At 35.9% G+C, this 12,269-nt stretch overlaps 1 protein-coding gene across 1 annotated transcript; it reads right to left on the bottom strand.

The window, feature by feature from the left end:
- Positions 1 to 4,115: 4,115 nt before the first annotated feature.
- rab24 (RAB24, member RAS oncogene family) lies at positions 4,116 to 11,736 on the bottom strand. Its single transcript, XM_056262287.1, has 9 exons — positions 11,318 to 11,736; positions 10,279 to 10,422; positions 9,955 to 10,023; positions 9,798 to 9,876; positions 7,130 to 7,197; positions 6,946 to 7,045; positions 6,823 to 6,873; positions 6,659 to 6,718; positions 4,116 to 4,394 (listed from the first exon to the last, which is right to left on the bottom strand). The coding sequence occupies exons 2-9, from the start codon at positions 10,393 to 10,395 to the stop codon at positions 4,330 to 4,332; spliced, it is 609 nt and encodes a 202-aa protein (XP_056118262.1). The 5' UTR covers positions 10,396 to 10,422; positions 11,318 to 11,736; the 3' UTR covers positions 4,116 to 4,329.
- Between the last annotated feature and the right edge of the window lie 533 nt (positions 11,737 to 12,269).

Raw genomic sequence — 12,269 nt, 5'->3', positions numbered from 1 at the left:
TCAAACGCTGTAGCTGGTTCGTGTTGTGTACATGTTAAGAAGACGCTGTTTTCTGCCCTGCAAAAGCAAATTCTCTTTGTAAACTCTTCCAAAGGATGAGGATAGTCAGTGGTTAAAATGACCACAGCGATACACAGAACAGCATTATAACCTTTTGACGATTGCTTCTCAAATCTCAGCGAGGACTAAATGGGATTTACAAATCGCTTGTCCATTAAAGATGGGACAGTACCCACTTTATTTGGACCAACTTGCACCTCTGAATCACAACCTGTAAGTATGATTAATTATTGATGTATACAGTGTATTTTCTACCAGGTGTTGAAAATACGTAGTTCTGGCTAACTCACGTTATTACTGCCTTATTAAGGTAATGCATTGCGTCATTACCGTTATTACCATTAGAAATGATTACTTCTGCTAATCAACTGTGGGCCACTACTACCTAAAATTGTGTACATTAATGCAGATTGTCTATTGTTCTTACTACTTTGAGTAATGATAAAGGATGGAGCGAAATTGTTTTAACAAACTTTAATGTCACATCAGTCATTTACGCTCGGCTAACGTATGCACCGTTATGAGTTATAGATACAGTTCCTGCATGTGCACTGCAATAAATTAGAAATATACGCATCGTTTTGTTGATGAACATACAGTTGTTAATGCTGACGGTCAGGAATTACAGTTGCAACATCTCATAATGTATGACAGACTAAGTAGCGTATCACTGAGAAACGTCCTGCTCAAATCGTCCTCGCGATGGAAGTTCGGGTTGAATAACTAGTTCTTCCAATATTTCATCTTAGGACTCGTGCTCGGATTGATATGGTAAAATCAACGCTACCGTTACTGTATTTACAGAGTGTATAATTTCCGACACACGCTGTTAGCGATAGACCAATCACAACAGAGTGGGTCACTTGGCCAATCAGAGCAGAGTAGCTTACGGAAAGGAGGGATTTTTTAGAGAGACTGAATCATCGGACGAGTCGTTTGAGAATCAATGAAAAATGTGGTGATGTGCAATGTATATTATGAAAGTGTTTTTTTTTACCTTTGATGCATGTTGTAGGAGACTTCCAAAACAAAATTAGGAACCTTTAAAATAGCACAATAGGGGCACTTTAATACAACTAAAAGATCCTGTAATTTTCACATTGTATTATAGCCAGCCGTTTAAATTTCATTTTGTTAAAGCACTTTTGTATAATAATCCAAAATTTGCATGCTGACACGTGCTAAAACAAAGAACATTACAAGAATGCTTGTAATTCATTTGAGATCATTTAGGAAATTTCCCCAGAAAAATGTCTTTGAATTAATCTTAGCCAAATTACACAAAATCCATGAGAGCTTGATGCAATTTACAAAGGTAGTGTTCCTCTGTTTTAATTGATCAGATCAACCGAAGAGACAGATATTCCCATAATCCTCTGGTGTAAATTGTGCTGCGAATTTAAAGGTGAACTGTGTGATTTTTGAAACGCTTGCGGCATCCAACAGTTACAAAACGTTCAAACAAACAGGAAGTCCTTTCCCAACTCACACCAGTGGTTGAGCTCAACCAGGGCAATCGTATAAAAGCGCGACTATGAGGTCTAGTTAGCAAATAGATGAGCTGTTTTATCATGTTGTATATGTTTTTATACATTTAAGCTATATGAAAGAATGTAACAGACTTTGCAATCCGGATAAGTAAACACTCCCAGTCAAGTCTTTGGCATTTGGGGACTTCATGTTAAATCAACATACAATTTGAACTGAGACTGCTCATATTTCTAGTCCTTTATCGTCATTTGTGAAGCTAATGTATAGGACAAATGATTTTGGCCTGTTACTTGTTTGTCTACACTCCTGAATTCCCTCTTCTGATGTTCCTGACCCCCGTCTAACTGAGTTTTCTTCATGTTCAACAGCATTTAAACTTTTTTTTTACTGTATTACTGTATAGAATTGTTAACTTAATAGTTTTCATGCCGCTCCTAGAGTCATTCCACTTCAGTATATTTCAGACAAATTATCAAGCAAAAGGGGGAAAAAATGTGTTGCCTTGTCAGAGATTTTAATTGTGCTGTAGTGCTTTGTACAGAATAAACAACAGTACACACTTGTTGCATCCTTGCTGCTGTTTTTATTACCTCCCTGTATATAGTTTGATCTAAATTGTATTTAATTTATTTATTGCATTTGCCAATCATTAATTGTCAGTAATTAAATGGGTTCAATTCCTCTATTCAATTCAACCTCAACTATTCAATTCAAACTATTCAATTCAATCTCACAAAAAAAAAAAAGTCAAGAAATGCTTGGGTCATATTTCACCCCCCAAATACAAATAAATTCTATTTTACATACAGAAAATGAAACAAGTTTTAGGATCATTGACGTGTTTCGCACTGCAACATTTATTTCATGACAATTAAGCACATTTCCACATGCAATTATTAGCCAACAATAATGCGGGGGAAAAATAATATTCTCATTACTGTAACACAAAACTATTCTATTTACATTGTAAACCAAGTATACATAATGGTAACATTTGTTATACTGTACTTTATTATATACTGATTATAATAATACTTTTTTTAATTTTTTTTTTTTTTTTTTACAAATTGTCCAGACAGGATGATTTAATTTCTGTATTACAGTAATGAGAATTTTAGCAGGACAATTGTCATGACAATAATGTCACAACGCAAAACTCTTACAGCTAATTTCATTTCAATCTTCACTTTAATTCTTATTAAAACTGGGGTGAAGCTGTTTTTTAATGTTTAATATACATGTATGTGTGTATATATATATATATATACACACATACAGAATATTCAATGAATAGCATATTATTTTGGTGAGAGTATATCTTAAATAAAAATAAATAACTTGCATATGTGAGTGCAAGCATGAACAGGCAGCAAAGGATGAATATGATATCTTGATAAAAAAAATATTTTCCATGTTGAATTTAGGTGATTACCGCTCAAAGTTAAAAGATTCATTTACAGTATTGACACGAACATGCTGACCGCACACTTGATATTTTATTATTACAATATCAGATCGTTTGTAATGACTTGGGCTGCACAGCTTGTACTATTTTGATACATATTGGTAAAAATGGTCCGTATATGCATGAGGTGTTTAAGATCACATGCTTTAGTTTTTTTTAAGTGACAAATCTTCACGTAATCTCACAGTAAAATGTAACATAGTAAATTAATATTGGGTCCTTCTTTCCTGTAGGATGCCCAGTGAAAATGGCACAATATCAGGATCTCTCCAATTTATCACAAAAACCATGTTTTTTTTTGGCCTCTGAACAGTATTTAATACATTCACAATATGAACCGAGAGCGAACTAAGGCTGTAAAGTTCGCACAAACATGTCTACAACAGGTAGTGTCCCAGTTTACAATATCTTACCCAAACTGCATTGAAGTCAAATTAAATAATCATAGAAATAACTGTAAACATTAACATCACATTCATCAAATGCTGCACATCAACTCACTTTTAGAACGCAAAGGATAGATCTATTAAGTCAATCAGTCGACTGCAAATAATGGCCAACATGATGCAGGAAACTTTGGGCTTGATCTTCAAACAGTAATATTTCCAGATATCAAATTCACCGTGATATTATAATGTCCAAGTGACCATAGTTATAGTTATTAGCCTTTACTATTTTGACAGCATCATTATGATCCAAGAACATAATAATGGGAAACTGCCTTTTACTCTGTGATTTCCCACCCAATGAACATCCAAACCTTTATCGTGAGAAAATGTTTGAACTGGTTTCAGATCTGTGAAAACTGCAACTTGCAAATAGCTTCAACAAAACTGTTCATACATCGGTACAGCGTGACAAATGAAGGGTGTAAACATTACGATCCTCGAAAGATCTATAAAATGGAGACACTTTAAATGATAAAAAGTGATGAATCACTCAAGGCATAGTTTGTGAAAATTGGCAACGATCATCTCCATGCGATGGCATCTGTCCCTAAAGCTTGCTTGGTGTCTTTTTCTTTTTTGGTAAAATGGATTGCCATGCACTGTTGATATTTGCTTCAGTCAATATTCTCAGGTCCACAAAGTGTTCCTGACAAAGAAAAAAATTGTTCATTGCTTGAACACAAGAAAAGGAAGAATCCTTCACCGTCTTCGTTTTCAAAAGCCCAATCTCAACATACTGCACAGCAACAAAAAGAAAAGAAAAAGCAAAACACTCCAGCGGATGCTTTGAGGAGTGTAAAAGACAGAGAGCCTCCAGTCATCCCAGAATAGATCATATGATACAGCAGTTTTTCCTGTGATAGGTCAGTTATGGCAGCAGTTGTCAAAATAAGAGTCCTTCTTTTGCTCGAGATTCACCCCCTTCTCTTCTGTGAGGACACAATACCAAATCAATAAATAAAATAAAAAATAGACAATATCACATTATTTGAGCAATTCTATTCCTATTATTATTTACTTGCTTTAATGGAATTCGTAAATAAAATATTACTAAATGCATTCAGAATTTGATGCATCAAAAGCTTTGGAAATTGCAGTATCACTCAAAGCAAAATGCGTTTAATCGATAATGTAGAAAATTGAACATTGGTGTACATAAGAATCTGTTATAAAATAACTATTAAGGCCCGTTCACACCAGGGACAATAACTATTAGAGGATATCGTTGGAATCAATTTTTTTCCAGCTAATTAACTATGAAAACACTATGTTTACATGCACAACTTTTGTTTCAATCGGGACTGAATTGATTCCGATTGATGAATCTGAATCTTTACATGAGCGCTAAACATGTGATCGGATTGATCTGCGCGTTTATATGTCACAAGCTACTAATCGGAATATATATTTTTTGACGTGCACACTGCACAAATTTAGTTTCCCTCTGTTTGCGCATATAACCATTCTCCTACATTGGTTCTTTATTTGTTTTAAACAGCAGACTTAATATTTATCCATTTCTGGTCATAATTTGAAGAAAATGAACATATGAACCGTTTTGCCGTGTTGCTTATATTTATCACGCAGTAAAAATGCCGGTAACACTTTACTTGAAGGGGTGTACATAAGACTGACATGACACCTTCATAACCATGACATGACATATGTCATGAATATGAAGTAGGGTTTATGCATGTTTATGACAACTGTCATTAAGTGTCTTTCGCTCAATAATGACATTTGAATGCAAATATGACATTGTTTAAGATGTCTTTGTTATGACACCTTGACATAAACCATAACATCATAACCTGTCAGTGTCTTTGTCATGACAACTTGACATTAAGTTAAACTGTCCTGTGGTTGGTTTTGACATTGGCTGTCATAAGGCCATTATAACTGTGTCATGAATATTTTTCGTGACCTCAACTACAGTGGTACAAATTGAATTTGTCATTAAACAGTTATAATGCCTCATGACAGCCAATGTCAAAACCAACCATCTGACAGTTTAATGTAATGTTAACCAATAAAGCTAAGTGGTTTCTTAAGTTTGATAATTAATCTGCTATGTCATGTTTATGACAGGTTGTGTTGTCTTAGTAATGTCAAGTTGTCATGACAAAGACACTGACAGGTTATGATGTATTGGTTTATGTCAAGGAGGTGTCATAACAAAGACATCTCAAACAAAGTCATATTTGCATTAAACATTTCATAATTGAGCGAATGACACTTAATGACAGTTGTCACAAACATGCATACAAATTCATTCATATTCATAACATGTGTCATGTCATGATTATGAAGGTGTCATGTTAGTCTTATGCACACCCCTTCAAGTAAGGTGTTACCAAAATGCCTCTCCCTGCGCCCAAAAACAAGTCCGAAACAAGGACTGGTGGGACGTTGTCCTGCTCCACTTCACAGACGCTGAGTGAAAGGAGAATTTTAGAATGACGGGACACTCGTTTATACTGTACGACACTTTATTCATCAGGAGTTCTGTGCGTCATACGTCATTACGCTGTTTCAACGTCATTGCACAACAGTTTCGGTTTTCAATCCGATCAAGTGTTTACATGTCCTCTCGATCGGATTAGAAAAGGAATAAACCTTTTAGAAAAGGAATCAATTTCATTCGGATCGAGCTCAATGCGATCGACTAAGGCGTTTACATGAAGGATTTTCAGTCCGATTGAGCCGTCAATCCGATTATTAACGGATTTTTGGTTGCATATGTAAACGTAGCCAATCAGAATCCATTTCACTTTAAAGAGCTCAAGCATTTATAGTGGCTTACGGCAAACCTGCAGCGCGCGCTTAGAATAAACAGTTGTTTATTCTCAACATATTGTTCGTTGGTGTGAACGCTAATGTAGTTATCGCTCTTGGTGTGAACGAGTCTTTTCAAAGGCAGGTATTTCAAAGCCTGCACATCTTTGCACACACATTAAGATATCATGAATGTGGGCTGCATCTTTGTTTCCCCACAAAGACAAGCAGTTTACCAAGGTCATTGTAGTGAAGTTTCTGTGCTTTTTCATGCCTATGCTAAGCATCAAGTAACTGACAGAGTGCTACAGTTGTTAGCATGAAAGCTGGTGTACCTGAAGCACACAGGACCAGGTGTATAGTGTAAAAAAAATAAATGTGTTTTTCCAAGATTTATTTTGCGGAAAAAAATTCCCACCTTGCATGAACTCTAAAGCACAGCTACTGAAATCATCAGCCACCTTCTGAAACACCTCATCTGTACGGGAATAAAGAAATCAAGAAGTGAAACTTCTCGGTATGTAATAGCACGTTACACATAAGTAGTGCTCGACAGAGCAGACACACTGAAGTATCACTTACCAACATTTTTTCCTGTTTTGCTGGAGGTCTCGAAATGTTGAGCACCAATTTCTGCAAAGAAAAGTTAGTTTTTTTCGAATTGTTTTGCATGAAAAAAACAACAACAACTAAATTCATGCTTACCATCTGCAAAGTCTTGAACATCATGGAAGTCTACTTGCCGCACACTTCGGTCGGCTTCAATGAGGTCACTCTTGGTACCACACAAATATATCTTGCAGTGCTGAAAATAAAATAATGCGTCGTCAATGAAGTGCTGAATGATCTTAAGACGTTCCTGTTGTTGTGAGACGTGGGTATGTTTTACCTCTTCACAGTTCTGTAACTCCTTCACCCAGAACCTGGCCCTTTTAAAACTGCTGCTGTCAGTCAGATCTAAGTGCAAAAGTCAGACAACCACATATTTAAGATAAAAATGTAATGTTTTCCAACTTTTCTCTTGCAAGGGACTCATTTTCCTATGATTATTTCCATGTACACTACCACCGAAAGTTTGGAGTTGGAATTTTTTTTTTCATTCAACAAGGACGCATCAAATTGACATTTGTAACATAATGAATATCATTTTAAAATATCTGTTATTTTAAATCATAATAATATTTCACAATGTTAGTTTTTTTTTTACTGTATTTTTTATTAAATAAATGCAGGCTTGTTGAGCTTCTTTAAAAAACATAAAAAAAACTCAGATCCCAAACTTTTTAAATACAAACTCATGTATAATGTATGAGAAACGCTCATCAAGCCTGCGTTTATTTGATCAAACATACAGAAATGTTGTGAAATATTATTACAATTTTAAATAATGGTTTTCTATCAGCATCATTACTCCAGTCTTCAGTGTCACATGATCTTACAGAAATCATTCTAATATGCGGATTTATTATCAATGTTGGAAACAGTTGTGCTGCTTAATATTTTTTTATAACCTGTGATACTTTTTTTCAGGATACTTTGGTGAATAAAAAGTGAAAAAAGAACAGCATTTAATTAAAATAGAAATCTTTTGTAACAATATACACTACCGTTCAAAACTTTGGGGTCAGTCATTTTTTCTCTTTCTTTTTTTTTTGTTGAAATAAATTAATACTTTTATTCAGCAAGGATGTGTTAAATTGATTAAAAAAAGTGATAGTAAAGATTTATATTGTTATTCTATTTTGAATAAATGCTGTTCTTTTCAACCTTTTATTAATAAATGAATCCTGAAAAAAGTATCACAGGTTCCTAAAAATAATAAGCCACACAACTGTACCCAACGTTGATAATAAATCAGCAAGTTACAATGATTTCCGAAAGATCAAAGGCTAATGAAAAGCATAAGAGATTTTTTTCAAAAACATTAAATATAGTAATATTTCCAAACTTTTGATTGGTACTATACACTCACCGGCCACTTTATTAGGTACCCCATGCTAGTAACGGGTTGGACCCCCTTTTGCCTTCAGAACTGCCTCAATTCTTCGTGGCATAGATTCAACAAGGTGCTGGAAGCATTCCTCAGGGAGTTTGGTCCATATTGACATGATGGCATCACACAGTTGCCGCAGATTTGTCGGCTGCACATCCATGATGCGAATCTCCCGTTCCACCACATCCCAAAGATGCTCTATTGGGTTGAGATCTGGTGACTGTGGAGGCCATTTTAGTACAGTGAACTCATTGTCATGTTCAAGAAACCAATTTGAAATGATTAGAGCTTTGTGACATGGTGGAAGTAGCCATCAGAGGATGGGTACATGGTGGCCATAAAGGGATGGACATGGTCAGAAACAATGCTCAGGTAGGCCATGGCATTTAAACGATGCCCAATTGGCACTAAGGGGCCTAAAGTGTGCCAGGAATACATCCCCCACACCATTACACCACCACCACCAGCCTGCACAGTGGTAACAAGGCATGATGGTTCCATGTTCTCATTCTGTTTACGCCAAATTCTGACTCTAACATCTGAATGTCTCAACAGAAATCGAGACTCATCAGACCAGGCAACATTTTTCCAGTCTTCAACTGTTCAATTTTGGTGAGCTCTTGTAGCCTCTTTTTCCTATTTGTAGTGGAGATGAGTGGTACCCGGTGGAGTCTTCTGCTGTTGTAGCCCATCCGCCTCAAGGTTGTGCGTGTTGTGGCTTCACAAATGCTTTGCTGCATACCTCGGTTGTAACGAGTGGTTATTTCAGTCACTGTTGCCCTTCTATCAGCTCGAACCAGTCTGGCCATTCTCCTCTGACCTCTGGCATCAACAAGGCATTTCCGCCCACAGAACTGCCGCTCACTGGATGTTTTTTCTTTTTCGGACCATTCTCTGTAAACCCTAGAGATGGTTGTGCGTGAAAATCCCAGTAGATTAGCAGTTTCTGAAATACTCAGACCAGCCCTTCTGGCACCAACAATCATGCCACGTTCAAAGTCACTCAAATCAACTTTCTTCCCCATACTGATGCTCGGTTTGAACTGCAGGAGATTGTCTTGACCATGTCTACATGCCTAAATGCACTGAGTTGCCGCCATGTGATTGGCTGCTTAGAAATTAAGTGTTAACGAGCAGTTGGACAGGTGTACCTAATAAAGTGGCCGGTGAGTGTATATATATATATATATATATATATATACACAGTACACACATTCACACACATGATTATAAAATAGTATAAAAACATTTTAGATCAGTCAAAAAAAGAACAAAATAGTAACAAAAAAATAATAAAAAAATTTAATTGAACATATTTCGTTATATTAACATATTTTAACAGCCCTAAGCCTTTTTTTTCTCTCCCAAACTTTTAAGTAGCCCTGATTAACTTAGAACTTATTTGAACCAAACACATGAACTGCCTTGAAGGACTGGGAACTACTGTAAAACAGACACAGAGTGAGCAAGTATGAGCCGTTTTCTTGCTCATCGTCACCTGACTGCTAGACTAGCTGGTACATCCTGCAAACTTTCCATGTCAAACTGTGAGAGAGGGATATACCATAGCAGACGATGGCAGCACGGGCTCCTCTGTAATAGATTCTGCTCATGGCCTCGTAACGTTCAGACCCAGCGGTGTCCTGAGGTGAAAGAAAACACATGAAGTCACTAATAAGTGGTTGACAAGCGTATATGAAGACCCTAGCAACAACACTTACCCATATTCCCAGCGTAACCACTTTGTCACCGACATTGAGGGCTTTTGCAACAAACGCAGCCCCTATAGTCTTAATGAGACGAAAACAAATGAACACGTCAAGGCTAGCAACATCATATCAGATCATTGACATCAGTGGAAGGAAGGTGGCTTTACCTGTGCAGCTGGTTTATGTGACACATGATTAGAGCTGATACTCAGGCAAATGTACATCTTACACAAAAATGTCTTTACTGAGAACAAACAATCTCCGAAGATTTATTAGCTATGGCCAAATGACCATAACGAATTACTTCTTCAGGTTTCTATGCAAACGCATGCTTACATTTTGATAAGGTCCAACAAGAAAGCGGCGATGTACGTATCTTTCCACCAGGCTGGTTTTACCTACACTCTCCTTGCCCAGCATGACCACCTTAGCGTCCACTCGCATGGCAGTCATGATTATTTTGGTTTGTAGAAAAAGACACTAGAAAAAAAACATAGGTCCATTGTGTAGACAAATATATACACACACTGTAAATATGTACATGACATCCATTGTGAAAATGAAGTGTGCTTAATTGTTTTGAAAGTGCACTTGTAGTGTACTTCAAATATTGAAGGTATATTTAATAAAAAATACTTGCAGTAATATAATATTAATGAATAAAAAGCCACTTAAGTGTCCTTAAAGAGAGTAAACTTACATGACTGTTTCTTATTACGCCTAAGTACACCTTTAAAAAGTACACTTTGCAATAATGTCAAATTAAACATTTTTCTTTGAAGTACATTTTAAATGTTTCGCTGTGTTTATGTAGTACTTATTTTGATGTGTTGACTAAGATGGTAAAGGACATTTGACATGTAAAGTACTTGATGTTATCCGATTATTATTCGAGTTTACATTTAAAGTTCATTTTAAATATAGTAAATTTCAACATCATTACAAATGTGTAATTATAAAGGAATTTAAACAAATGACAAAGGTTTTTACAAAACAAGTCTTGTCAGTAACGTTACATCACGCAGTACACTTTAATCACATTTGAAAGACAATATAAGTAATTACGAAATTACATATAAAGATAAACTTCTTAAATATGCCAAAAAGCACAGTTGGTTAAATTGAAAGAGTATTTCATATAAATTTTTATTATACAACATGTGTCCGAGAACATTACGTTCAGTTAGCATTTAAATATATTACTTTCGACATAAATAGAATGCTTTTTAATGTAACGTTACAGTATGCTTAAAGTGTTGTAATGGAAGAAATCAAAGCTAGCTTTGGCTAATGCGCAGTTTCAGTTTATCAAGAAAAATATTGTCTATATGAAACACACTAGAGGTTTGTTGACCTTCTCATTATTTTCACTCACCTGTGTATTAGTTGACGGGACTTCAGGGCGACTTTACTGACAGATGAATACTGTAACTGGGTGGCTAATGGTTCAGTTAGCAATCCACACTGACGTGCCAGTGAAAACTCCTAATAATACTAACGTTACAGTTAAAGACTACTTGATGAATAAATACATAAGAAGCAGCGAATCACAAGACACCTCGAACCAAGGACACGGGCAAAAATAAAATATTCAGTGTTCACCGTAAAACGAAAGAAAAACAAACAGCTTAGATTTCAACATCACTAACTAAATACAGCAGAGCTAGATCATTTCCGAGCCATGTTTTTCCCGTTAACAAGGGAAAACTACAGTAAATGGTCTGACAGATGTTAGATGTATTCGGTGGAAGAGGAACTGTAAGTTAGTGTGTCTAGCTAGCCTGGAATAAACTAGTGTGTGTGTGTTTTTGTTTATATAGAGGAGGATGTGACTTCACTAGGGTCAGTGGTTGTGTCTCAAATGGCGATGTATGAATCGGGAAACAATTGTTCTTAAGAGTCGGAACTGTTCGTTGACGGGTCAGAGTGAATCGGTTCCAGCGTTTCTGGGGGGTTTTGTCTGGAATGAAACGTACTGGAAATATGTTTACGTTTATGAATTACAACTAATTATAGTGCAAAACGTGCAAAAATATTTGGCACGGAAAATGCTAGCATTGTTTCATGTAAATGCGTATTGTAATTAGGTCCAAAATATCTTTTAATAAGTTAAATCGCAATGTACGAATTGAACTTGGACAAATTAAATTTGTACAAATTCTCGTTAACAACACCTAATCGAAAAAAAACATAATATAGCTTTATTGTAACGTTTAACGCTTGCAATATGTCACGCCGGTAGGTCAGAGACCACGTTATCTTTTTAAAATCAGTTGCTTAAAACGAACTGTTCGAAAGAACCGATTCGCAGAAATGATTCAGACGTC

Source organism: Rhinichthys klamathensis, unplaced genomic scaffold (assembly GCF_029890125.1).
Source record: "Rhinichthys klamathensis goyatoka isolate OS25496 unplaced genomic scaffold, OSU_Roscu_1.1 h1tg000191l_1, whole genome shotgun sequence".
In the NCBI taxonomy this organism is placed as follows: Eukaryota; Metazoa; Chordata; class Actinopteri; order Cypriniformes; family Leuciscidae; genus Rhinichthys; species Rhinichthys klamathensis.
Note: the sequence above shows the minus strand (reverse complement) of the source record. Positions and strands in the feature narration are given on the sequence as shown.

Bases quoted from the DNA above. Each gene is read 5' to 3' on its own strand.
- rab24 (XM_056262287.1), bottom strand. From the start codon at position 10,395: ATGACTGCCATGCGAGTGGACGCTAAGGTGGTCATGCTGGGCAAGGAG. The intron at 10,024-10,278 runs GTAAGCATGCGT...CGTCTCATTAAG, and splicing joins TTGTTGGACCTTATCAAAAT to ACTATAGGGGCTGCGTTTGT. The intron at 6,719-6,822 runs GTAAGTGATACT...ATTCCCGTACAG, and splicing joins CAAAACAGGAAAAAATGTTG to ATGAGGTGTTTCAGAAGGTG.